General features: G+C 36.6%; 1 protein-coding gene across 2 annotated transcripts; it reads left to right on the forward strand.

Moving 5' to 3' along the window:
• Positions 1-344: 344 nt before the first annotated feature.
• Positions 345-26,999, forward strand: vars2 (valyl-tRNA synthetase 2, mitochondrial). Of its 2 annotated transcripts, XM_055219079.2 has the most exons (30): positions 345-483; positions 777-962; positions 1,296-1,377; positions 1,467-1,567; positions 2,812-2,933; positions 4,674-4,740; positions 4,827-4,924; positions 5,029-5,110; positions 5,356-5,475; positions 5,574-5,682; positions 5,760-5,848; positions 6,962-7,052; positions 7,503-7,630; positions 7,742-7,845; positions 10,008-10,089; positions 11,925-12,001; positions 12,790-12,877; positions 13,501-13,594; positions 13,912-13,982; positions 14,104-14,229; positions 14,420-14,524; positions 16,947-17,015; positions 17,107-17,185; positions 17,292-17,419; positions 21,948-22,100; positions 22,201-22,440; positions 24,470-24,581; positions 25,902-26,089; positions 26,183-26,332; positions 26,753-26,999. In XM_055219079.2, the coding sequence occupies exons 2-30, from the start codon at positions 780-782 to the stop codon at positions 26,828-26,830; spliced, it is 3,216 nt and encodes a 1,071-aa protein (XP_055075054.2). In that variant the 5' UTR covers positions 345-483; positions 777-779; the 3' UTR covers positions 26,831-26,999. The 2 variants fall into 2 exon arrangements, with proteins under 2 accessions (XP_055075054.2, XP_055075055.2); XM_055219080.2 differs by lacking the exon at positions 14,420-14,524.
• Positions 27,000-27,053: the final 54 nt, after the last annotated feature.

Genomic DNA, 27,053 nt, shown 5'->3' on the forward strand with positions numbered 1-27,053 from the left:
TTACGGACGGACCGCTTACTGAGACTGATCGTGTTTCATATATCAAACGAGGGCGCTTACATGTATTACATGTTTTATTATTTGATTGGCGTCCGGAATAAATCCAGCTGACTTAAACACACACACAAATACAGCTGACTCACAATGCGTCGGCAATCCAGCTGATTAAAATGTATTTAAACCACACTATGCCGTGGTAACGCACTAAAAACAATTGACACGCGGCCAACGGGGTGTTCCTCGCAATACTGTCCGATGGGAAACATCTGACACGGAAGAACTTGCATAACTACCAAAAATATATAATGCGTAACTGCAGTTTAGTTTTTTACGTGTGCCTTTATAGATCTACAACTGATCTGAGTTTTAATTAAAGTATTTTTAATGACACGAGATTTAAAATATTCAGACACCTTGGCGAGCAAAAAGCAGCGCTGCGCCCGCATTATGTCTGCGCCCTGTGGCAGTACACACTGAGTGAAGGTATATTCATTTGACACCTTTATTTGTCATTTTACACCTCAATGTAGTTATGATATCGGTTGAAAACCACTGTGACGAACCTTGCACGACCTTTAAGAATTTTATGTTTAAATATATTTATTTTATTTTATTATGTGTTCTGTAGAATCTATATTTTTAAACATTTTGATCTTCATATGACCGTCTGATTGCGATATTTATGTACTATGTTAGTTCAAGCACCACAATGTCCTAAACATAATAGTATAATGATTACTTTGTGATATTTTCAAACCCTTGTTTGTGTGTTTCAGGTCATGTGGAAGCGTGTGCATGTGGGGTCACCAAGAATCTGGACCAGAGATGTACAGAAGATATGGAGCACGTGGAGATGCAGGCTCTGTTCATCAGCTTCAGTTAATACACCACCAACACACACCAGGACTCAAGCAGAGAAAGCCAAACGTAGACGAGAGCGAGAGAAGACTATACTAAATAGTGTGGGTTGTGCATTATTTCTATAACAAACATTTAGGGACGGTTTCCCATACAGGGCTTATCCTAGTCCTAGACTAAAATGCATGTATGAGTTACTTTAATTTCAAAATACCTTGTACTGACATATCTTAACATGTATCAGTGCCATTGTTTTGTCTCAAGATGCACACCAGTATATATTTTTTTGTAAGGTTTGTTAAAACTTATAAAATGTCCTAAAAATAACTAAGAGCTAGTCATGGATTATTCTAAACCCTGTCTGGGAGACCGCCCCTTAGGTTGTGTTTTAAGCCATACAGATAAGTAAGGTCCTATTGTTTATTTGCCCCCTGCAGGATGGTAATGAGGTTGGACTGGAATGGTCTGAAAAAGAAAAGATTATATATACAGCTGCCCTCTTACCTGGAGAGAAGAAAGGTAACAAAATAGATTAATGCTGCTAATAAAAATTTATGAAGCTTTTATGGACGTAATTTTGTAATATCAAATCCAAACTTCTCTTTCAGACACCTCCCTGCCCTTCCCACAGTCCTACAGCCCAGAATATGTGGAGTTCGGCTGGTATCAATGGTGGGAGAAACAGGGATTCTTCAGTCCTGAGCAACATGTAAAGGAGAAATTACAGTTCAATACTGACCAATGCTATTATATACACATAATGCTTTAGAGCAGTGGTCACCAATCCTGGTCCTGGAGGGCCGGTGTCTCTGCAGAGTTTAGCCCCAACCCTTATCAAACACACCTGATGCACCTTAATTAGCTGTTTGATTAGGGTTGGAGCTAAAGTCTGCAGAGACACCGGCCCTCCAGGACCAGGATTGGTGACCACTGCTTTAAAGACGCTATTAAAGGATTAGTCCATTTTCTTAAAAAAAATCCAGATAATTTACTCACCACCATGTCGTCCAAAATGTTGATGTCTTTCTTTGTTCGGTCGAGGGGAAATTGTGTTTTTTGGGGAAAACATTGCAGGATTTTTCTCATTTTAATGGACTTTAATGGACCCCAACACTTAACAGTTTTAATGCAGTTTAAAATACAGTTTCAAAGGACTCTAAACGATCCCAAACGAGTCACAAGGGTCTTATCTAGCGAAACGATTGTCTTTTTTGACAACAAAAATAAAAAATATGCACTTTTAAACCACAACTTGTTGTCTAGATCCGGTCCTGTGATGCGGCAGCGTGTCCTCAAGTAAATGCTTAGTGACGTAGAGAGGTCACGTGTCAGATATATGAAACGCACATTTGCAGACCATTTTAAACAATAAACTGACACAAAGACATTAATTAGTATCAGTTGACATACAACAATGTCGTAACGGTCCTCTTTCAACACACTTGCAAACACTGAGGCGGAGTTTTGCATTCGTCCTCCGTGACCTCTTGACGTTATGACGTATTGCGTGAGGTCATGCTGACGCATCACAGGACCGGACATAGACGAGAAGTTGTGGTTTAAAAGTGCATATTTTTTATTTTTCTTGTCAAAAATGACAATCGTTTTGCTAGATAAGACCCTTATGCCTCGTTTGGGATTATTATAGTCCTTTGAAACTCCGTTGAAAAAAACTGTTAAGTGTTGAGTTAAGTATTAAGTGTTGGGCTCTATTAAAGTCCATTAAAATGAGAAAAATCATGGAATGTTTTCCTCAAAAAACATAATTTCTTCTCGACTGAACAAAGAAAGACATCAACATTTTGGATGACATGGTGGTGAGTAAATTATCTGGATTAGGAAAATGGACTAATCCTTTAACAGTCTTGTAAGAAATGCATTCCAGTCTTTGTTTATAAATCAAAGGTATAACTTTTAACTAACTTTGATCTTTTTGATATTGTCTTTCCTCAGAGTAAACTTCCTCATGCGAGAGACGACTATTTCTCCTTTTGCATTCCACCACCAAATGTCACGGGTACTTTACATCTCGGACACGCGATGACAGTGGCTATAGAAGATGCCTTGGCTCGCTGGTAACGTTTTAATGCAATTTAATGATCCTTCCAAACTAAAGCCCTTTTCACACAGACATTACACAAAATACACGAAAAATGAATCCGAATTTGTCCGGAATCATTTTGACTTTTTTAAAGTCCTGCACTTGATAGTTTTTTTTCTTAGCAGCTTGCTTCTTTTCCGTTATTTCTCTCTCCTGAAACCACTCTCTTCATGAGCTGTTCTAGTATGCTCCTGAATGATTTCCTCTTCGGCGTGGATAGTGATGAGCTCCCTCATATCTGCTTCAGTCCAATTTTCGACCATTCTCATCATGATTGTTAATTTGCATGTAAATCTCTCGTTTAAAAAGCTGAACCATAACTTCAAGTTGCCATGACATGCTCGTCCTCACTACGCCACGCCACTTAGGGCATTGTTTCTGCGTCTCATTCACACTGAGGGCTTTCCGTGTATCCTACGGAAATGTTACTAGGACCTTTTTCTGGGAGCGATCCCAGAACATTTACGGAACATGTTTGCGTTCACACAGAAGCCTGTCTGTCAAATTTTACAAGTATTTTCTGGGACCAAAGTGCTGTGTGAATGAGGTTAGGAAAGTCGCGCCACTAGACGGCCATGTTTGCAATGCCTTTGTTTCAGTCATGCTGGACTAAAGTCCTATCTACATGAATGGGGAAAGACATTATATCTCTCAAATCATGTGCTAAAATCACAATTAAACAACATATTTCTGACCAACAATTAAACCTGACATCAACTGTAGCACAACTTTTGTTTCTTAAGCTCAAATTGTGCTAAAAAACACCTTTGTCGATGGCATTTCAGCTGCAAGCACCTCACTCGACTGGTTGTGGCTAGAAGGGATACAGCAACGGCCAAAATCTTGTGAAATCTCACTAGATGAGCACTGTTTTACCCTAATCCTAACCACAAACCTAACCCTAAACCCATCAAATCGGGAGAAAAAAGCCATAGCTGTATCCCATCTAGCCAAAACTCACTTGACTTTATAGACAGTTTCAGCAGTAACAACATAAACACCCGGCTTTCGTGGTCATAACGTAACTTCCGGTAAACCCCACTAAGAATAAATAACAACAAAGTCCTTTTAAAGTAGTTTATTTATATAACAAGCAAAATAAACAACACGTAGATTACATAGGAACCCAAAACATTTGTTATTTTCGACGAGGTATTTGTTTAAGAGTTCAGTTTCAGCAACTATTCAAGCCATTAAACAAACAGAAACCATTCGTTCCATGATACATTATTTAAAGAAAAACACCACTGTTTTTCAATATTTACTATGTCTTACGTCAACTTAGACAAATTAATCCTTTTTTTAATGCGTGCACTTTTAATCTTTGTACAGCGTGTCGTGAATGTGTTAGCATTTAGCCTAGCCCCATTCATTCCTTAGGATCCAAGCAGGGATGAATTTAGAAGCCACCAAACACTTCCATGTTTTCCCTATTTAAAGACTGTTACATGAGCAGTTACACGAGTAAGTATGGTGGCACAAAATAAAACTTTTGTTTGGAGCCATAGGAATGAATGGGGCTAGGCTAAATGCTAACTCATTTACGACACGCTGTACAAAGATTAAAAGTGCACGCATTGAGAAAAGATAGGTATGTATTAATTCGTCTAAGTTGAGGTAAGAACATAGTAAAATATAATTTTTTATTTAAAAAACATTTAAATACACCCCAATACCAAGATGATCAATGTTTTTTAACTTGTGTACGCAACAGGCGAAGAATGCAGGGCTACAAAGTGCTGTGGGTTCCAGGCTGTGACCATGCTGGGATTGCGACACAGGTATCTTTGTTTATCAGTTCAACAACAGCGCTGAGGTGATATTGTACATTAGTTCAGATGTTCTTGTGATGGCCTGTGTTTGTCAGTCAGTGGTTGAGAGGAAACTGTTACGTGACCAAGGAAAGCTCAGGCAGGACTACAGCAGAGATGAGTTCCTCCAAGAGGTCTGGAGATGGAAAAATGAGTGAGTCTCCGTCTCGCTTGCCCTGCAGCGCTTGGTGTCTTTGTACTTTTGCTATGTACCGTGTTGTAAATGATTGAATCTGTTGTTGTAAATGTGCTCTACAGGAAGGGGGATGAAATTTATCATCAGCTTAGAAAACTGGGTGCATCTCTGGACTGGAGCAGAGCGTGCTTTACAATGGACCCGGTAACTAAACAAGATTTTGGACATTACATTTTCTGTATGCATTCAATACCTGTATTGCCCTCCTGGTTGCACTGATTTACCCACAATGCACTACACCCAATTTAATATTTCAAGCATGCCGAAAGCACTGAATTTTGCATACTATATGTAATGCACAGTATTTAGTAAGCTGGTTTTCATAGCTATTTCTTTTACCCACAAATTTGCACCAGTTTCTTAACCTAACATCTGTTTTTCTTTTGTAGGGTTTCAGCAGTGCTGTTACAGAGGCGTTTGTCAGACTGTGTGACTCTGGTCTCATCTATCGCTCTGAAGGTTTGGTCAACTGGAGCTGTGCATTAGAGTCGGCCATCTCAGACATAGAGGTACATCGCTAGCCAACAAACTGTACATAACGGTGTTTGTACACTTCTATCACTGTTATGTGTTATTCGTGCAGTAACACTTGATTTGATATATTAAGGTGGATTCAAAAGAGCTGTCAGGCAAAACACTCTTGTCGGTTCCTGGCTATCAGCAGAAAGTGGAGTTTGGGACCATGGTTACATTTGCGTATCCCTTGGATGGACAGGGCGAGTGGGGTTTTGTTGATTTATCTTAATTATTTTTGGATTTTTCTTCCTGACTAAAGTGTAATCATATTTTTTAGACGGAGAGGTTCCCGTGTCAACCACACGACCGGAGACGATGCTGGGAGATGTGGCTATTGCTGTGCATCCCGATGACCCTCGATATAAAGTAAGTTAAAAAAAAATGAGGTGTCCTGGTTTGTAGCTTACATTGTGCTTTAAAGCATAGAGTTAAACATTTGATTTTTGCCATTTTGAAATCACTTCAGCTGATCTCCAGGTCTGGCGGTACGATTTTTGGCATGGCTTGGCACAGTCCATTGAGTCTGATTAGACCATTAGCATCGCGCTAAAAAAATAAAAAGTTTCGATATTTTTCCTATTTAAAACTTGACTCTTTTGTAGTTACATCGTGTACCAAGACCGACAGAAAACCAAAAGTTGTGATTTTCTAGCCAGATATGAACTATAGTCTCATTCTGGCGTAATAATCAAATACTTTGCTGATGTAACATGGCTGCAGCAGGCGTAGTGATGTTGCGCACTGACCGAAAGTAGTCCCCTTGGGTACTTTGAATTGCAGGGGACTATTTTCGGGCACTGCGTACTATCACTATGCCTGCTGCAGCCATGTTACATCAGCAAAGTCATTGATTATTACACCAGAATGAGAGTATAGTTCATATCTGGCTAGAAAATCACAACTTTTAATTTTCTGTCGGTCTTGGTACACGATGTAACTACAAAAGAGTCAAGTTTTAAATAGGAAAAATATCGAAGATGCTTATGGTGTAATCAGATTCAATGGATTGTGCTAAGCTATGCTAAAAGTGCTAGCGGCAGAACCGGAGTTCAGCCGAATGGATTTCAAAACGGTAAGAACTTTAGGGGAGCTGGAAAATGAGCATATTTTTTTAAAAAAGTGGAGTGTCCCTTTAATGAACTGGTTTATTATGAGTATGCCTGCGTTTGATGCATATTACTCTATAGTTCATTTATAAGCCATTTAGTATACAGTGTGCATGCTGTGTACCTTGTGTAGTATGCATTTTGTTTAGTTTGAACATAACTAGATGACCTAACATTTTTAAGAAACGAAGTATGCATTTATAGTTTTAGAGAGATGTTTCCCACAATTCATTATGTGTTCAAGAATTTCAGATTTCTGCTATAATAATAATTCTGATTATTGTCATTCTGGAACAGGGAGATATTATATATATATACACTTAGTTTGTCTATTTTTCTTTCTTTGTTTTGTTTTCTTTCTTTTTTTAACCAGGCTCTTCATGGCAAATACTGTAGGCACCCGTTTACAGATCGATTATTACCTATTATCACTGACACTATGGTGGATATAAACTTGGGCACAGGTATTTCATCCACACAAGATCTGTTTTTAGAAAGCATGCTTGTCCTTATAATATTTGTTAAAGAGTTCACCTAAAAATGAAATTTCTGTCATTTATTCACCCTTAATTTTTTTTTTTAAACCTGTTTAAGTTCCTACTTCTGATGAACACAAAAGAAGATATTTTGATAAAGGATGATATGCACATAGTTGACGGTACCCATTGACTTCCATAGTAGAAAAAACAAATACTGTGTTGTTACCATCATTCATCAAAATATCTTTGTTTGTGTTCATCAGAATTAAGAAATTCATACAGGTTTAGAACAACATGAGGATAAATAAATAATGACTTTTCATTTTTAAGTGTACTATCCCTTTAAATTCTCGATTATATAATCATGTACTGTATGTATAATAAAGCTTCATTAGTGTTTTAACACACTATTATAATTTTTCTGTGCGTTAATAGGTGCTGTTAAACTGACACCAGCTCACGACCACACTGACTTCCTGTTATCTCAGAGGCACACGCTGCCACGGCTCACTGTGATTGGAGGAGATGGAACCATGACCTCACTATGTGGCCAGTGGTTGGAGGTAAATATGTCAATCATTTTACAGATTACCATTTTAAAAACATGTCATGCCATATCCGTAGAAATGTTTATATGGCATTTAGAGACACATTGTATGTGTGTGTCACATCAGGGAGTCAAACGCTTTGATGCCAGGGAGCGGGTGATCGATGCACTGATGGAAAAGAAGTTGTTTAGGGAAAAGAAGAGTCACCCCATGTCCTTACCAATTTGCAGGTAAATAACAAGAAGTAAAGCTAAGTAAACACATCTCTCATTTCTTTAATTTATTTTAAGGCTGGTTTATTCTACACGACTTGAGTGCGCTTGAGCACCAGTTTACTGTTAGGGAATCTAGCGTGCTAGTTTCCACAAGTCTCCTCTACGAGCACAAGTTCAGGAAGCAAGAGAAAAAATGGCATTTTAGACATTTAAAGGGACAGTTCACCCAAAAATAAAAATTCTGTCATCATTTACTCATCCTCATGTTGTTACAAACCTGTATGAGTTTTTTTATTTTGATGTACACAAAAGAAGATATTTTGATAAATGATGGTGAGCACACAGTTGATGGTACCCATTGAATTCCATTGCATTTTTTTTTTTTTTTTACTATGGAAGTCAGTGGTTACAATCAGCTGTGTGCTTACCATTATTTATCAAAATATCTTCTTTTGTCTTCATCAGAGCAAAGAAATTTTTGATTAAATCTGAGAGCGTTCTTAGCCCTCATAGGGAGCAACGCGACCCACAAATTTCAAGGCCCAGAAAGGCAGTAAAGACATTGCTAAAATAGTCCATGTGATTACAGTGGTTCAATCTTCATTTCATGAAGCGATTAGTATACCTTTGGTGCTCAAAAAGTCTGATGTGTATTTATGAAAAGCACTTCATGCATGCGTTAAACACATTATGTCAGCCATAGACATATATATGCGTCCATTTCATAGATGCAAGCCATTGATGGGGCATCTACGTATATATTTATATCTATTGCTGTTGTTTAAAAACATGCATGTGCTGCTTTTATCATTACGCATCAGAGACTGACTTGAGTATGAGCACAAAAGTATACTCGTCACTTCATGAAATTAAAGGGATACTTTTTTTGAAAATATGCTCAATAGGCGCAATGATATTACCGTATTTTACGGACTAAAAATCGAACTTTTTTTCATAGTTTGGCTGGTCCTGCGACTTATGATCAGGTGCAACTTATATGTAAAAATTAATTCATACTGACTAACATGAACCAAGAGAAAACATTATCGTCTACAGCCACGAGAGGGTGCTATATGCTGCTCTTTAATTTTCATGATTCAGTGACGTTGAATGAGTTTGGGAGCTGGGTGAACTTGATTCGTGTTGGCTTGTTATGTTAATTTAGTCTTTTCAACCTCCCAGGTATGTTCGGTATGCTATTGTTTACGTTAGCTTAATAACTGTTAATGTGTTACGTTAACATGTACATACACCTCTCCGACCTGTTGTTCTGTGTGCTATTGTTTAGTTCAATAACTTGCCTTTCCAGATTAAATGTCTGTTCTTGGGCTTGGATTTTGTGAAATAATTTTCTAAATAAATGCGACTTATATATAGTTATATATGTTTTTTTCCCCTTCATGATGCATTTTTTGACTGATGCGACTTATACTTCACAGCGACTTATAGTCCGGAAAATACGGTACATAGTGCCCGAAAATAGTCCCCTGCTATTGGAAGATACTAAAGGGACTATTTTCGGCTGCTGCGTATTATCATTGCGTCTGCTGCAGCCATGTTACGGCAGCAAAGTCCTTGATTATTACGCCAAAATGAGAGTATAGTTCCTAGCCATATCGGCCTAGAAAATCGTAACTTTTAATTTTACGTCGGTCTTAGTACACGATGTAACTACAGAAGAGTCAAGTTTTAAATAGGAAAAATATTGAAACTTTTGTGTTAGTTTTGAGTGCGACGATAATGGTCTAATCAGACTCAATGGATTATGCTAAGCTATGCTAAAAGTGCTAGCGCCAGACCCGGAGATAAGCTGAATGGATTCCAAATGTTTAACTTTAGAGAAGCTGGAAAATAAGCATATTTTCAAACCTTGAACCTTTGTAGCCGCATGGACTATATTAACATTATAGACTGTTTTATGTCTTTACTGCCTTACTGGGCCTTGAAAGTTGTGAGTTACGTTGCTGTCTATGCAGGCTCAGAAATGCTCAGATTTCATTAAAAACATCAAAATTTTTGTTCAGAAGATGAACAAAGGTTTTAAGCGTGTGGAACGACATGAGGGTGAGTAATTAATAACAAAATGTTGTCATTCTGGGGTAAACTTGGTTTTTGGCTGAACTTTAACAAACGGCTTCTGACCTTGTGTCCTGTCTTTTTCTTATTTTATCACACAGTCGTTCTGGAGATGTCATTGAACCGCTGCTGAAGAGACAGTGGTTTGTACGATGTCAAGAAATGGCACAAAAAGCAGTTCAAGTGAGTGAGTGTGTTTTAAACAGACAGATCACATTTCAAATAAAGCGGATGTGCTAAACCACACGCATTTAAAGGGGACATATCATGAAAATCAGACTTTTTCCATGTTTAAGTGCTATAATTGGGTCCCCAGTGCTTCTATCAACCTAGAAAATGTGAAAAAGATCAACCCAGTAACTTAGTTTTAATTTGGCTCCCTTGTGATGTCAGAAGGGGATAATTTATCTGCACTATCCAACCAGGGCACTGCAATTTAGTGCAGAGATCAGCTCATTTGCATCTAAAAGGACACACCCAAAACGGCAAATTTTTGCTCACACCGACAAAGTGTCAACTTTAACATGATATAATAAATTATCTGTATGGTATTTTGAGCTAAAACTTCACATATGTACTCTGGGGACACCAAAGATTTATTTCACATCTTAAAAAAGCCTTGTGAAATATCCCATTTAAGACACATTTTTCATTTCTAATTAAAAAATATTTATATAATTATATGTTATTAAGTACATATAGTTAACAATACTCATAATTTATTAATTATACGCTTAAATTACTCATATTTAAAGGAAAGTTTACAATTAAAATATATCTGTTGCTCCATACTGTATGTATTTATACTACTATAACAGTCACATACTTTAACAGTAAACCGTTAGAATGGCATAATCTTGGCTGTGTTCACATGCCCTTGTTTTGTCAACATTAAACAATTGGTCCATAGCTCGCGGGTCATTAACTGCCCCCGTCAAGACTCCCTAGAGAAAAGAGTACAAGTGCAGAGAAACATTGAGCCATCAAGAGTTAGAAAACCACATTCCTGCTTCCATGCCCATTTTTACAAGATGCCTCAATATGTGCCCAGAATGTGTCGGTGAAGTTTCAGCTCAAAATACTCCACAGTTCATTTATAATAGCATGTCCAAAATGCCCCTATTTGGGTGTGAGCAATAATGTGTTGTTTTTCGTGCCTGTACCTTTAAATGCAAATTTTAGCTGCTGCTCCTCACTCCCTTACCAAAATAGACAGTGAGCTCTTTCGGTTCAAATAGATCTGATTCTTTTGAAAACTAGGTGTCTCTCAATGTCAAGGAAGGATCCTTGGAAGCCAGAATTATGAGGATGGTACGTCATCGACATTAGTCAAAGGTTTGTTCCAATGTCGAGGATCTTCGGAATTTCAACCAAGGACTGAGTCCTTCGTTCGAAAAATATCCCATATACAGGAAAGTATGCACATGTGTAGCCTTCGCGCTCTCAAATCACCCACAATCCTATCCGCGCAGCACCGAAAGCACACCTTTTCACTGACGTAATGACGCAATGACATGCACTTGCTAGCCTGTTCCATTTACGTATTCTCCGAATGCTAAAGAGGAAGAGTCTTGCCTAGCCTCTGAAGGAAGTGACTTGTAAGGACTAGTCCTGTCATGGAAGAATCCTTGACATCAAAAAACACCACTTACATTCTAAGACAATAGTATCTCACTATTGAGATATGGCAGACAGCGTACAACTCGCTGAGGGTGGAAACTAGGGTAATGCAGGACTGTCAGTCAGTAGCTGTGGGCGTGGCTTTATCACTGTGACGTCACATTAACAAGAGAATCAAAATAATATATCTAATGAGACTGCTTTGGTTTAATAGGGATTATAAGCAAAGTGGGTGGATTTTTCATTCTAGGGTTGTTGTGTTCACACGCTGCCAACACAGATTTATGTCCAAACACCTTGTAAAAGTGGATTTTGCATAATAGGTGTCCTTTAACTTTGTTGTATTTAGTGATAATAATAAGTGAAGCATTGACATCTCTTATAAATGTTCTGTTTAGGCTGTCGAAGAGGGCGATCTACAAATAATTCCTCACTTTTATACAAAAATGTGGAAGAACTGGCTGTCTAACATCAGGTTAGTTATGCAATATGGTTGTGTTTGTTAACATTAGTAAACGCATTAGCTTACATGAATTTAACATAAACAATAATTCCACAGCATTTATTAATCCTTGTTAATTATAGATAATGTCAGTACAGTTGTTCATGTTAGTTCACTAATGTTAAAGGTGCAGTGTGTAAATTTTAGCGGTATCTAGTGGTAAGATTGCGAATTGCAACCAACCGTTTGTCCATTAAGGGCTTCTGTAGAAACATGGCGGCACAAATTGGCGACTTCCATGTAAGGGGACCTTCTTTGTATGTAGATAAAAAGGTCTCATTCTAAGGTAATAAACACATAACGGTTCATTATAAAAGGTCTTTATACACCCCTGATAATATAGTTTTGTATATTATTTTGCATTTCTGTCAAGAGACCCTTCTAAATATTACACACTGCACCTTTAACTAAACTAATGTTACAACTTTTGATTGTAAAAATGTATAAGTAAATGCTAACATTCACATGAATTAATAAATGCAGAATTGTTTATGGTTAGTTCATTTTAGCTAATGCATTATTAACTAATGTTAACAAATACAACCTTATTATAAAGTGTTGTTGTAAAGTGACATCATTCTTCAGAATACTTATTTTTGATTGGTCGATCACATCATTGTTTGGTTAATGATATCATGCCTAACTTCTACCTGCTCGATATCAGTTAATATTCCATGTTTGTTATGCGTTATGTTTTTGGTATGTAGCCATCCTATTATTATCATCTGATAATAAAATAATCCCTCAATAATACTTTGCAGCGATTGGTGCATTTCCAGACAACTTTGGTGGGGTCATCAGATACCAGCCTATCGAGTGACGTTACAAAACTCCAACAACACAGAAGAGGTGAGATCTACAACATTATGAATACAGTTACTTTTGGTACTTTTCCATTGGATAGTACGACCCAGTACGGCCTCGGTACTGCTCACTTTTGGAGTGTACAGTACCCAATACTTTTTTTAGTACCACCTCGGTTAAGGTTCCGTTTAGGATACTAAAACGTGCCGTTTAACACTGGAGATCACTGATTGGTCAGAGGGAATCGTCACTACTAGCGTCATTGCTAAATGCAAGATTAGCTTCCCCTCCTGCGCCGTCTAGCAAACCAAGTGATGTCATCGTCCGTGCTTTGTTGTAAAAGTTCCTAAACTCAATTTTAGGGGTGATAAACATCCACATGTTGGGAATCAAGAACACAATTGCAATACGCTCCGTTGCTCCTGTGTTGTGCTTTTTTGTGTATCGCGTATTATTTTGTGTATTACGATGATGTCATGCAACACAACTGTAATGATAAAAATATAATCCCACCCACTCTGACGCGGCACTGAATGAAAAAAACAAACCAAGCAAGCAGAGTCCCGTCATACTACACAATGGAAAAGTGACGTCTCTTTACTTGCAATGATGAACTGTGACCAGAATACATTGAGATGTGTCGTTTTAACAGAAGGTGTCTTTTTTAGGAGAAGTGGGTTTGGGGCAGAACCGCCACAGAGGCTCGGGAACGTGCTGCGGTGAAGTTTGGAGTGAATCCAGATCACATCACACTCACACAGGGTGACTGTCATAGAGTTCACATTAAAGCTGCAATTCGTAACCTTTGCCTCTTTATCGCCATCTCTGTTTGAAATATAAAACTGCAGGGTAATTTTCTGTACGTTGTGGTTCGCCTCGCTACTATGCATCTATGATCACAAGTACATCCTAAAACACTTGCCTGAAATGTTTCCCACATGAAGGCGTGTGCTTCTTTTAAATTAAACATAATTATTTCTTTCATTAGAACAGTAAAAATATTTTTAAAATGCACAAATTACAATGTTGCTCATATTTCAATAAACTTTCCTTTTCATGAAAACTTGTTTCATGTTTAGATCCAGATGTGCTTGATACCTGGTTCTCATCAGGTCTGTTTCCATTCGCCATGCTCGGCTGGCCCCAGCAGGTACTTCAATATAAACTCTATTCTTCCACATCAGCAGCTCATGAAAGAAGCCAGACATCAAAAAACACCAAAGTATGTCTGCGCATTGATTTGTTGCTTTGATCCGACTTCCTATTCACAGACAGAAGACCTGAAACAATTCTACCCCAACTCGATTCTGGAAACAGGAAGTGACCTCATCTTTTTCTGGGTGGCCAGGATGGTGATGCTGGGCAAAGAGTTAACCGGCCAGCTGCCCTTTAAACAGGTTACTTATAATTTAATATGCTGTATCATAAGACAGGCAGGATTTGTAATTCGAATAGCCATATGGCAATGTGCGTCATGTACCAACAGCATCTAAAAATGGCACAGAGATATGTAACTGTCTATTTGAAATGTTTCACTATGTTTTTCACTTTATTTCCTCTCTATCACCGTGGCTGTCTGTCACACAGGTGCTCTTTCACTCTTTGGTGAGAGATAAATATGGGCGGAAGATGAGTAAATCTTTAGGAAATGTCATTGATCCTCTGGATGTTATTTCGGGTGTCTCTCTGGAGGTATGGCAACCAATAAGCACACACCGTTTCTGCCAAACTAAGTCAATTTTCGTACATGTGTTGACATATTTCCAGAAAATAAGTCTTTATTTTCGTGATTTGCAATGTGGTATTGCTGGCTGGTGGTTTTTCTTTCTTGGAAGCAGTTATCATTATGTAAGACAAAAATTTGTATTGCGCCAGTGCACTGCAAAAAATTATTTTCTTAGTATTTTTGTCTTGTTTTCAGTAAAAATATAAAAAAATTACTAAATTAAATCTTGAGCAAAATTACCTTGGAAAATAAGTCTAGTTTTTAGACATAAAATATAAACTTTAAGTAAATTAGTGCTTAAACAAGCAAAAAAAAAAATGGAATAAGAAATATTTTCCTGAAATAATTTTACTTTTTTCATAAACACTTAATTCAAGAAAATTTTCTTATTCCATTGGCAGATTTTTTTTTGCTTGTTTTAAGCACAAATTTGCTTAGTATTTTTGTCTTGTTTTCAGTTAAAATATGTAAGTAAGAAAGTCATTTTTTGCAGTGTGCATGCCAGATGAGCCATCATTATGCACACTGCAAAAATGACTTTCTTACTTAGTATTTTTGTCTTGTTTTCAATTAAAATATCTAAAAAAAAACTTAAATTAAGATGTTTTTTCTTGATGAGCAAAATGAACCAAGAAAATAAGTCTTTAAAAAATAAGTTTTTAGACCAAAAATATGAAATTTAAGTGATTTTGTGCATAAAATAAGCAAAAAAATATGGCAATTGGGTTAGCAAAAAATCTTTAACATTTTTCTTAAACACTAAATTCAAGAAAAAATCAAGAAAAATTTGCTTACCCTATTGGCATTTTTTTTTGCTTGTTTTAAAGCACAATTTTGCTTAAATTTGATATTTTTGGTCTAAAAACTAGACTTATTTTCTTAAGTCATTTAGCTCATCAAGAAAATGCATCTTAATTTAACAATTTTTAGATTTTTTTTACTGAAAACAAGACAAAATACTAAGTAAGAAAGTAATTTCAATGAAAAAAATGCTTAGTATTTTTGTCTTGTTTCCAGTAAAAATATCTAAAAATTCTTAAATTAAGATGTTTTTTCTTGGTGAGCAAAATGACCTAAGAAAATAAGTCAAAAATATTAAATTTAAGTGATTTTGTGCATAAAATAAGGAAAAAAAATCTGCCAATGGGGTTAGCAAAAATCTTTAACATTTTTCTTAAACACTAAATTCAAGAAAAATATGTGCTTACCCTATTGGCATTTTTTTTTTGCTTGTTTTAAAGCACAAATGTGCTTCATTTAAAAAAAAATTGTCTATAAACTAGACTTACTTTCCTAGGTCATTTTGCTCATCAAGAAAAAGCATCTTAATTTAAGAATTTTTTGATATTTTTACTGAAAACAAGACAAAAATACTAAGTAAGAAAGTCATTTCAATAAAAAAAATTCTTAGTTTTTTTGTCTTGTTTTCAGTAAAAATATTAAATTTAAGTGATTTTGTGCATAAAACAAGCAAAAAAATCTGCCAATTGTTTTAAGCACAAATTTGCTTAAATTTTATATTTTTTTGTCTAGAAACTAGACGTACTTTCCTAGTTCATTTTGCTCATCAAGACAAAACATCTTAATTTAAGAATTTTTAGATATTTTAACTGAAAACAAGACAAAGATACTAAGAAAGTAAGTCATTTTTTGCAGTGTGCATGCCAGATGAGCCATCATTATGCACACTGCAAAAAATGATTTTCAAGAAAATCTTAGTATTTTTGTCTTGTTTTAAGTAAAAATATCTAAAAATTCTTAAATTAAGATGTTTATTAAGATGAGCAAAATGACCCAAGAAAATAAGTCTAGTTTTTAGACCAAAAATATTAAATTTAAGTGATTTTGTGCATAAAACAAGCAAAAACAATCTGCCAATGGTGTAAGCAAAAAATCTTGAAAATTTTTCTTAAACACTAAATTCATGAAAAATTTGCTTACCCCATAGGCAGATATTTTTGCTTGTTTTATGCACAAAATCACTTAATTTTGATATTTTTGGTCTAAAAACTAAACTTATTTTAGACCAAAAAGCATATTAAGCATTTAAGGATTTTTAGATATTTTTACTGAAAACAAAACAAAAATACTAAGAATTTTTGCAGCGTGGGTGTATATATATATATATATAAGAAAAGAAAAATCGATTTTGACCCATACAATGTATTTATTTCTATTGCTACAAATATACCCATGCTACTTATGGTTTTGTGGTCCAGGGTCACACTAGTTTGTAAAATGAAATATTTCATTCTCATTTTTTCAGTAATTCCATTGTCATGTTTCGAAGCGTGGTTAACGTCTATTATAGTAACTAGCTATCGTGTGCTTATTGTCATGACAACTTTATGGTCTTGTCAATAACATAACATGGTCTGATCTCTACAGGTACTTCAAAAGAAAATCAAAGAAGGAAACTTAGATCCGAGAGAGAGCGTTGTTGCCATGGAAGCGCAGGTCAGTACGAGGTTCATCTGTGTTTTGATGATTTTAGCAGTCGTTCCCAACTGAGCAAGGTTACCCTGTTCCCTGTGTGTCCTTTCTGCAGAAGAAAGATTTCCCTAAAGGTATTCCAGAGTGTGGGACCGACGCTTTGAGGTTTGCTCTCTGCTCTTACAAAGCCCAGGGTGAGTCAACCTCATTACAAACTTCTGTCATCAAACGATACCATCAGAGAAACCCAGAGATCATCATTGGCTCGGTTGACATTTTGTTTAAATCCTCAAACCTCAGGGGACGACATCAGTCTGTCCGTGTCCCACGTGTTGAGCTGCAGACACTTCTGTAATAAGATGTGGCAGGCGGTACGATTCACCCTCGCCACGTTGAAGGATGCGAGTTCGCCCGCATCATTAGCCGAGGTACGGCGGACGCAAACACCTCTTCATTAAATCAATATCAGCCTTAACCTTCCCACCGGGAGCTGTGAGAGCTGATCTGCATGTTGCCATTATAATTTAATGGTCTTCCTTCTCCATTCTGCATTTGGTTGTAAATTTAGTGCGTACTTTATCATGTTTTCTATTTTCCACCTGCACTATGTTGTCTTTCTGGTTCTGCTTTTCAATTCCCATAATTGCTTTAATGAGACACAAAATGATAAGGATAAACAAACAGTGCTAGTGTAAAATCTGTTGTACTTGTAAATATCAGAAATTTATTTGAACGCATGAGGCTACAGTTATTCACTCGCTCGCCTTACTGGCCTTCATTATTTTATATATAATTAATTCAATATTGGTTGGTGTTTTGAAATGATCGGACTTTAATCATGTCTACTGAAAGAGTGGAAATAGTTGAAGAACAGAGTGCACATTTTGTTTTTTAGTTAGTTGTAAGTAAATATTGTGTTAAATTAATGGATATCATTCACTAAGCATGTTTGCGTACAAATTTTTGCATGAAATGTGCGTACGGACGTTTCACGAATAAATCATGATTCATCAAAATGTTTCGTACAATGTTTTTTTAAATGTACGTAAAAATTAAAACAACTAATACCACACGTACACAATAATCATACTATGCTATGATGTATATAATAATGTTGATGTATAATTTTTCATAATTATATTTTATATTATAATATTTTCTATATTTTTATATACATTATCTATATTATTATAATTATATACAATATCTTATAGGTTATATATTTTTCTACACATATTTTTCTATAAAAATACGCATAATGACAAATCGTACGGAAAGTTTTTCTTATAAGTTCAAATGTGCGTATAAAAATGTACGCAATTATTAGTAAATGACACCCAGGGCCCTATTATAAAGATCTAAGCGCATTGTCTAAAGCGCACAGCACACGGTCTAAATGGGCGTGTCCGATTCCACTTTTGCTAATTTAACCACGGGAAAAATGGTTTATGCACCAATCCTATTTGGGAAATGGGTGTGTTTTGGGCGTAACGTGCAATAAACCCTTAAAAAGCCAGTTGCGCTGGCGCTATGTCTAATCATATTTAGATGACGGACTTTGTAAACTGAAAAACTAATCGGAGGAAGAAGACCACCATTTTAAGAAAAAAAAAATTTTTTTAATTGTTTTATTTAATTTTTATTGAAAATTTTTTTGAAAAATCAAAAAGCTTAGATTTTTATTGTTTTTTGTTGTTGTTGTTTTTTATTAAAACCTTTAAAAGCTGTTTTCTTTAAGTCATAGAAGTAAAAATAGCAGGCTTTTAATTGCTGTAAATGTATTGATATCCTACATAATCATTGTAATCTCATAAAATAAATATGCAAGAAAAGGTTTGAACTCTAAAAGTACTTTATTTGTAACAAACAAGAGATAAAGAATTTACAAACGTGCGGAGAGTCGTTTCAGCACTCGGACAGTGCCGTGTTTTTTTTTTTTTAAAAAGCATTACTTAAAAACGGTTCCCATCTCACCATATCCACAGGTACAGAGTCATCATACTGTATACAATAAACCGTGGGGTAGCATTTAAAAAAACAGCATTTAAAAATAGATGCATTTGTTTAAAGCAAAAACATTTATTTACTTACCAGGCTGCAGGTGAAGCAGCTCTTTACGCCTTCTAACGTCTCATAATCGGTCCTCATTTATGTCCAAGAGACTCAATAATAATCTTTTACATTTTAATCCTTTAATCTTTCATATTTAAAAGTGTTTTTGTGCTACTGCGCATCCATATATGTGATAAGCAAACCCGCATTGTTGTCCCGTTTATAGGCGCATATTACAAAAAACATATTGCGCCTCAAAATAGCAACGCGCCAACAATGTGCCTGAACACACCTTGTTTTCAGAACAGAAAAATTGGGCACAAATACATTTGCTATGTAAACAACGTGGCACTAAACGTGAAAAATAAAATGATCATTGCGACGAATTGAAACTAGCAAAAGAAACTTGCGTCACGCATTGCACTGCATTGCGCCGGCCGGGTGTATGATAGAGCCCCCAATGTTTGTTTCAGCAATTTTGTCTCATTTGCCATGAGATCATGATTCATTTGGTCCATTTAGACTTACAATGGACCCCGTGTGCGAGTATCCCCTTTTCAGTCAATATGCTCCCTTGATGCGCACTTGGGTAGGGCACCTATGGGAGCTTAAAGGGGTCATAGCATGAAAATCTGACTTTTTCCATGTTTAAGTGATATAATTGGGTCCCCAGTGCTTCTATCAACCTAGAAAATGTGAAAAAGAACAACCCAGTATTTTTTTTTTTGATAAGCCATACTTTGCGAGAATTTGAAAAAATAGGTCCTTCAGGTTTTGCCTGTTTTGTGATGTAGGTAGCAAGGCGAATTATAATAATACCGCCCCTTAATCTGCACTATCCAACCACAGCACTGCTATTTAGAGCAGAGAGAAAGAGAGAAAATAATTGACAGTACAATTGAGTTTCAATTGCAAAAAACCACCATCATTGCGAACAGTGTTTGCATTTCATCAGCTCCTTTTTAATCGGACCTTGTATATTTTGTATACATTAAAGTTTAAAACACAAATCCTCATTCTTTTTTAGTATTCAAAAATGTTTTACTTTTTTTCTCACTATAGTCAATACAGTCAATAATGACTCAAAAACATAATGTAATTCATTTAACCAGTACTATATTGTAAAATAAGGTAATTTTAACATTCTATCATCTAAATTGTGCGTCAGAATTAAATAATTATAATGGTTATAATGTATTTTTTTTGTGTATGTTATGGTGTGCATTTTGTTTCCGCGCGAGGGGGTGGTGGTTTTGGGTTGCTCCTTCTTTTTAGTCCTTGGCCAATCACATGCCTGAATAACACTTTTACATATTACATACATATCGATTCTCTTGGTCAGCAACACTTTTTTTAACAAACTGCGATACCATTTCAGTTGAATTCAGTTGACAGCAGGCATAAGGTTTCTGCGTCTGCCCTTTATTTTCATATTTTCAGTAAATGAAAATGTGTAGACAGATGTTCTGTGAAAATGTGGAGAGTTTCAAAATAAAGGTCCCTCATATAAATATTTTACTTGTTGCATCGATGTATCATATCGTTAGACGTTGGAACGATCCATATAGATGCATTGTTACACTCCATTCTAGATTTGTTTTAACTTATCACACTATCATCATCTTAAAGCTCCACTGTGTAGATTTTTAATGGCATCTAGCAGTAAGATTGTGAATTATAACCAACAGTTCAGTCCACAGCTCACCCCTCTCTTTCGAAACGCATAGTGAAGCTACTGTTAGTGATGGACAATGTCGAAGCAGTGCTTCATGAAGCCTGGAAACATTTATGAATCTTTTGTTTTGAATCATTGGTTCGGACTGTGTTTCAAACTGGCCAAGTCATGTGATTTTAGCCAACGAGGCTTCATTATGTCATAATTGTTTCGAAATGTTTCGAAAATCCGATGGTTTACCACTAGGAGTTGATCACAAATAACCAGCGTCTAATATCGTTTGGTGAACTCTGGTCAGTTTTATTATGCAAGTTCATAAAACATTTATCTTTCATACTGACAAACAGTACCATTTTGCCTACTTTTTGTTTATAGACAGATTTAATAACAAATATGTGCATAATTAAAATGTGGGCTAAAGTGAGCTCTTTGCCCTAAATAAAACTAAAAATACACAATACACTTTTATGTAAAAAGTAAAAAACATCTTAAAAACATATTTTTTTTTTTAAATCTTGCAAATATTGTGTAAAAAGTGTAACATTTTTGGACTAAGATCTTGTTGCTTTTACAACGTTTCCACCAGCAGGTGGCATCATATTTAGGTGTTTCGAGCACTTCGATCGAGCAAATCATCGTCTGAGACAACGTAGGGATGAAACACGCTCTATATAACAGTTTGTCCGTCTAGTGCTACTGTAGAAACATGAAAGTGACTTCCACATTAAAGATAATGTATGTAGATAAGTGTATGTAGATAAAACGACTCCCTCTAAGGTAATAAAAACAATACAGTTCATTACGTAAGGTTTTTATACACCACCGATAATATAGTTATGTAATATTATATTGCATTTCTGTCAAAAGATCCTTCTAAAAGTTATACACTGCACCTTTAAGTTATCTTAAGTTATATTTTAGCTTCTTCAAACAGTATTAATAAATAGTGCACCCTAATATAAAACAATTTCATTATATACTCAACCACTTGCCATCTCTGATTTTTTTCTGAACAAAACAAATCATAAAATGGCATCTTGTTATCTTCTTATATGGGGCTTAGCATGGCGAAGCTCCCAAAAGCACATACGTCCATCATTAAAGCATTTTAGCATAACCGTTCAGTTCATTGTGATCTTCAGTCAAATGTATTTAAACTTTTGTAAAGTAATATATATTTTGCTGTTGTATCATCAAATGGCCTATCTGTCCATTTCTTTTTTTTTCAGACACACCCTGTGTCCAGTATGGACAGGTGGATATGTTCAAGATTGTACAGCACTGTTCAGCAGTGTGAACAGGCTTTCGAGAGCTATGAGCTTCACACGGTCACCTCAGCACTGCATTCGTTCTGGGTCCACAGTCTCTGTGATGTCTACCTGGTGAGTTAGATCTATAACGTCAATGACAATTAGTACACTATATGCCCAAATGGCAATGTTTCCTTAATGTTTCCTCCCTCCTTTTTTGTACTTAATTTAGGAAAGCATCAAGCCGGTGTTGAAGCATGAAAGCTCTGACAGCGAGGAGCAGAGAGTTGGAGAAAGACAGTCGGCCACGTCTGTGTTGTATCACAGTGTGTCTATCTCTCTCTCTCTCCTGTCGCCCTTTATGCCTTTCCTCACAGAGGAGCTATGGCAGAGACTCCTGCCTTACAGTCCGGACTCCGTCGAAAGCCCCACCAGCCTGTGTGTGCAGCCCTACCCAAAAACATCACAGCTGGTGAGCCAATCAAACGCGTCATTAGAAAAACATTTTGCTCTGGTTGTCACAAAAGTCGTTCACATCCATGTTGTGTGTGTGTGTGTGTGTGTGTGTGTTAAAAATATACAACAGTTAGTGAGGGTTCCTAAATTTGATTGGATTAGAGGTGTTTAAAGACTGCTTATATGAGACCATAACAGTACTGGGATGCTTTATAAAATGGTACTAAGTTAAAGATTTTTACAGCAGGGAAAAGGAAACACAAGCATGTGTGATATCCCTACTGAAAAATCCAGCTAAGACCAGCATAAGCTAGTAGCTGGTTCAAAGGAACACACCTACTTTTTGGGACTTTAGCTTATTCACCGTATCCCCCAGAGTTAGATAAGTCCATACATACGTTTTTCATCTCCATGCGTGCTGTAACTCTGTCTGACGCACCCACCGCTAGCTTAGCTTAGCACAAAGACTGGAAGTGAATGGCTTCAGCTAGCATACTGCTCCCAATAAGTGGCAAAATAACACCAACATTTTCCTATTTATATGTTGTGATTTGTATAGTCACACCGTGTACAAATAACAAGGTCATATGGGAGACAGACATCTTTTAATCGTATACATACTGGGATCTATTTTCTCAGAAGGCGAAGGACTGCTACTTGGGCGGAGTGATTTGCTCGCAGCACCCGAGAAGACCCGTGGTGAGGAGCAGAGAGTTCGCTCAGTTGCGCTAGTCTCTCCGCCCAAGTAGCAGTGCTTTGCCTTCTGAGAATATAGTTCCCAGTATGTATACGGTTACAAGTATGCTAGCTAGAGCCATTTACTTCCAGTCTTTGTGCTAAGCTAGGCTACAATGGGTGCATCAGACAGAGCTACGGAACGCATAGAGATGAAAAGGATATGTATGGACCCATCCAACCCTGGGGGATACGGTGAACAAGCCAAAGTCCCAAAAAGTCAGCGTGTTTCTTTAAGGTGGCAGTAGCTGGTTTAAGTTGGTGCTCCCAACCTGGAAAAGCGGGTCAAACTGGTGGGTCAGCTGGTCTTCCAGCCTGACCAGCTAAGTCCAGCTAGACCATCTTAAAAATTGACCAAAACAAAGCTGGGTGATTCTTGCGAAATTAGACTTATGAGGTGTCATGAAACATTTTGATAAAAAGTACATGCAAAGTAAGAGTATCAAAATAAGAAGCATACAGTTACAAACATCTCTTCATGTACTATTTTGCACATGATTTCAAATGACATCATACAAATCAATTTTGTTGTTTTTCCACATTCTCATTACCGCAATGTGTCTATGACTGGATTTGTGTTCTTTGACATGGAAATATTTATAATTAAAAAATCTAAAAAATAAAAAGTTTCAGTGCATGTTATACTATAAACATTTACAGTAAAGAAACATGTGGTATTTGGTGATCATTGGTAAATGTAGAAAAAATAATAAGGAATATAAATGTGTCCAAGACCAATTTTCTCATCCTCCGCAACAAGTTTCAATCATTGTTTAAGTCCTCAAGGAACTAACATTTAAAAAAAAAATAGATGGAAGGGACATAATTGACTGTGACACACAAGATGGCTACCAGGTTAGCAGTTCTTATTTTTTCTCTCCAGATAAAAGTTGAAATTTTGTACCTAGACAACTTTTTAGTTCTCATTACCGAAACATGAGCTTGTAAATGCATATATTTAATGTAATAACATGTTGCGATAATGATGATTTTTTATAGTGATAATCAAAAAATAAAATAAAATATTTTTTTTAAATTCTCTAAAAATAATGGTTATAGTAATTCGGACCTTAATCTTATATGTGCAAATATATTCAATAGCTTTTTAAAAAAATCTAATGCTGGACACCTTTTAAGTTTGGATTTCGTGAGAATCACCCAGCTAGACTAGCTTGCTACACCAGCTAAAACCCAGCTGGGAGACCAGCTAAAACCAGCTCACCACCACTTTTCAGTAGGGATTGCTTTGTTGTGAACACTGGCGATGGAAAAAATTTTCCTCATGTCTTTCATTTTGTCCTTCAACACAGGATCACTGGTATTTTCCTAAGGAGGATGCGGATTTCACTTTGGTTCAGGAAGTGGTCAGAGTGGCGAGGTTACTGAGGGCCCAGTGCCAGATTACAAAGGAAAAACCAGATTGTAAGGTTAAAAAACATTTAAAGGATTTCTCCGCTTTTCATAATTTACTCACCCCCATGTCATCATCCAAGATGTCTATGTCTTTTTCTCAGTCGAAAACGAACTACGTTTCTTTGAGGAAAACATTCCAGCTTTAAAGGGCTCTAAACAATCTCAACCGAGGCATAAGGGTCTTATTTAGCGAAACCGTCGTCATTTTCGCAAAAAAAAAAGAACAACAACTTCTCGTCTTGCACTAGCTGTGTAACGTTCCAGCGTGATCTTACATATTACGTAATCACGTCGAAAGGTTACATACGTGAAACGCACACGGCTTATGCCTCAGTTGGGGTCGTTTAAAGGAATAGTCTACTCATTTTCAATATTAAAATATGTTATTACCTTAACTAAGAATTGTTGATTCATCCCTCTATCATCTGTGTGCGTGCACGTAAGCGCTGGAGCGCGCTGCGACGCTTCGATAGCATTTAGCTTAGCCCCATTCATTCAATGGTACCATTTAGAGATAAAGTTAGAAGTGACCAAACACATCAACGTTTTTCCTATTTAAAAATTTGGTGGTGGTACAAAATAAAACGCAGCGCTTTTCTAAGCGGATTTAAAAGAGGAACTATATTTTATGGCGTAATAGCACTTTTGGGAGTACTTCGACTAGCCTGAAAAGTCCGCTCCCCTTCTCACTCTCATAATGGGAGAGGGAGGGTGTTACTGCGCCGAGTCGAAGTACTCCCAAAAGTGCTATTACGCCATACAATATAGTTCATCTTTTAAATCCGCTTAGAAAAGCGCTACGTTTTATTTTGTACCACCAAACTTGCTCGTATAACTACTCGTCTTAAATAGGAAAAACGTTGATGTGTTTGGTCACTTCTAACTTTATCTCTAAATGGTACCATCGAATGAACGGGGCCAAGCCAAATGCCATCGAAGCGTCGCAGCGCGCCCCAGCGCCCACGCGCACGCACACAGATAATAGAGGGATGTATCAACAATTCTTAGTTAAGGTAATAACATATTTTAATATTGAAAATGAGTAGACTATTCCTTTAAAGCTCTTTGAAGCTGCATTGAAACAGTAAACCGTTGAGGTACAATAAAGTTCACTATATGGAGAAAAATCCTGGAATGCTTTCCTTAAAAAACTTAATTTCTTCTCGACTGCACAAAAAAAGACATGGACATCTTGGATGACATGGGGGTGAGTAGATATTCAGAATTTATTTAAATGAAAGTGGGATATTCCTTTAAATAATGTACTGTATACCAAGTTGTGGCACACATCTTCCATCATGTGACATTAAAATAGGTTTGTCCTTCTAGTGTGGGCAGTGTGTACACCTGATCAAGCTCAGACCCTTCTGCGCTTCAGATCCGCTATCTGCACCCTGGGTCGAATCTCAGAGCTGCATCTGTATTGTCCAGATGGAGGTTTCACTGATTCACCTCCACCCGTGGGCAGTGCTGTAGGGGTGGTGGACCACTCCATTCGCTTGCATCTCAACGTTCAGGTAATACATTTACATTTTAATTTGTGAAGTAAGTACAATTTTGTACAGAACACACATACATTTCTGATCTGTATCTTTACGTCTTTCCTTCAGAATAGCGTTAATGTTGACAAACAGAGAACGCTCCTCTCTCAGCGCAGACAAAAACTGGACACCAAACTAAAGCAAGCCATCTCACGTACACAGGTGCACAACTACACCGAGAAAGTTCCTGATCGTGTCCGGCAAGAGACGAGCAATAAAGTGAGTATACAGTAGTTTGTACGGTCTGAGTAAATCTCATGAAACTTTTATGCCTACTGTATATAAAAATAGACTTTTATGCAGAAAATAACGTCTTACTTTTGATTTTGACGTGGACATTTTTTGTGGGATTCACCCCTCTATGCATGAGAAAGGATCTTAAATACCAAACACTAGCTAGTCTCCTGGATTACATATTATAGTAAAGCCTTGTGAAAGTCATTTTGAACAATTTTGCCATACTCCATAGTAAATCCTCATCATTATTCAATATGAAATTATTCAGATGTATTTACTTCTGCAGATTGCAGTATTTATGCATGCGCTGCATTTTCTCCATTTGGTGTTTCCCATGAGAAATTTATATTTCAGCAGCTAAAGGAACATGCATATATTTTTGTTGTGTTTTGAAATTATTAGATTGCAGCCATGGAGGAGGATCTGAAGAACATTGAGGACCAACTTTCGGCTTTAGGTGATATAAGGAAACAAGACTAATGGACGAGCATAGGTGGACAAATTAATGTATATATTCTTTAAAAAAGACTTTGGCTTGAGTGACGGGTTTCTTGTAGGGCAAACAATAAATGGTTGGTACGTCTTTGTTTGTTTTGATGTAACATGAATGTAAAATAAAGTATTTAACAAATAATTTTTTATCAAATGATATTTGCCTCATTTGCATTCTCATTTACATTCTGTGAAGCCTTTACCACTTTTA

The sequence above is a fragment of the Misgurnus anguillicaudatus genome, chromosome 20, assembly GCF_027580225.2.
Source record: "Misgurnus anguillicaudatus chromosome 20, ASM2758022v2, whole genome shotgun sequence".
Lineage (NCBI taxonomy): Eukaryota > Metazoa > Chordata > Actinopteri > Cypriniformes > Cobitidae > Misgurnus > Misgurnus anguillicaudatus.

Bases quoted from the DNA above. Each gene is read 5' to 3' on its own strand.
- vars2 (XM_055219079.2), top strand. From the start codon at position 780: ATGTGGAAGCGTGTGCATGTGGGGTCACCAAGAATCTGGACCAGAGAT. The intron at 12,878-13,500 runs GTGAGATCTACA...TGTCTTTTTTAG, and splicing joins ACTCCAACAACACAGAAGAG to GAGAAGTGGGTTTGGGGCAG. The intron at 26,333-26,752 runs GTGAGTATACAG...TGAAATTATTAG, and splicing joins GGCAAGAGACGAGCAATAAA to ATTGCAGCCATGGAGGAGGA.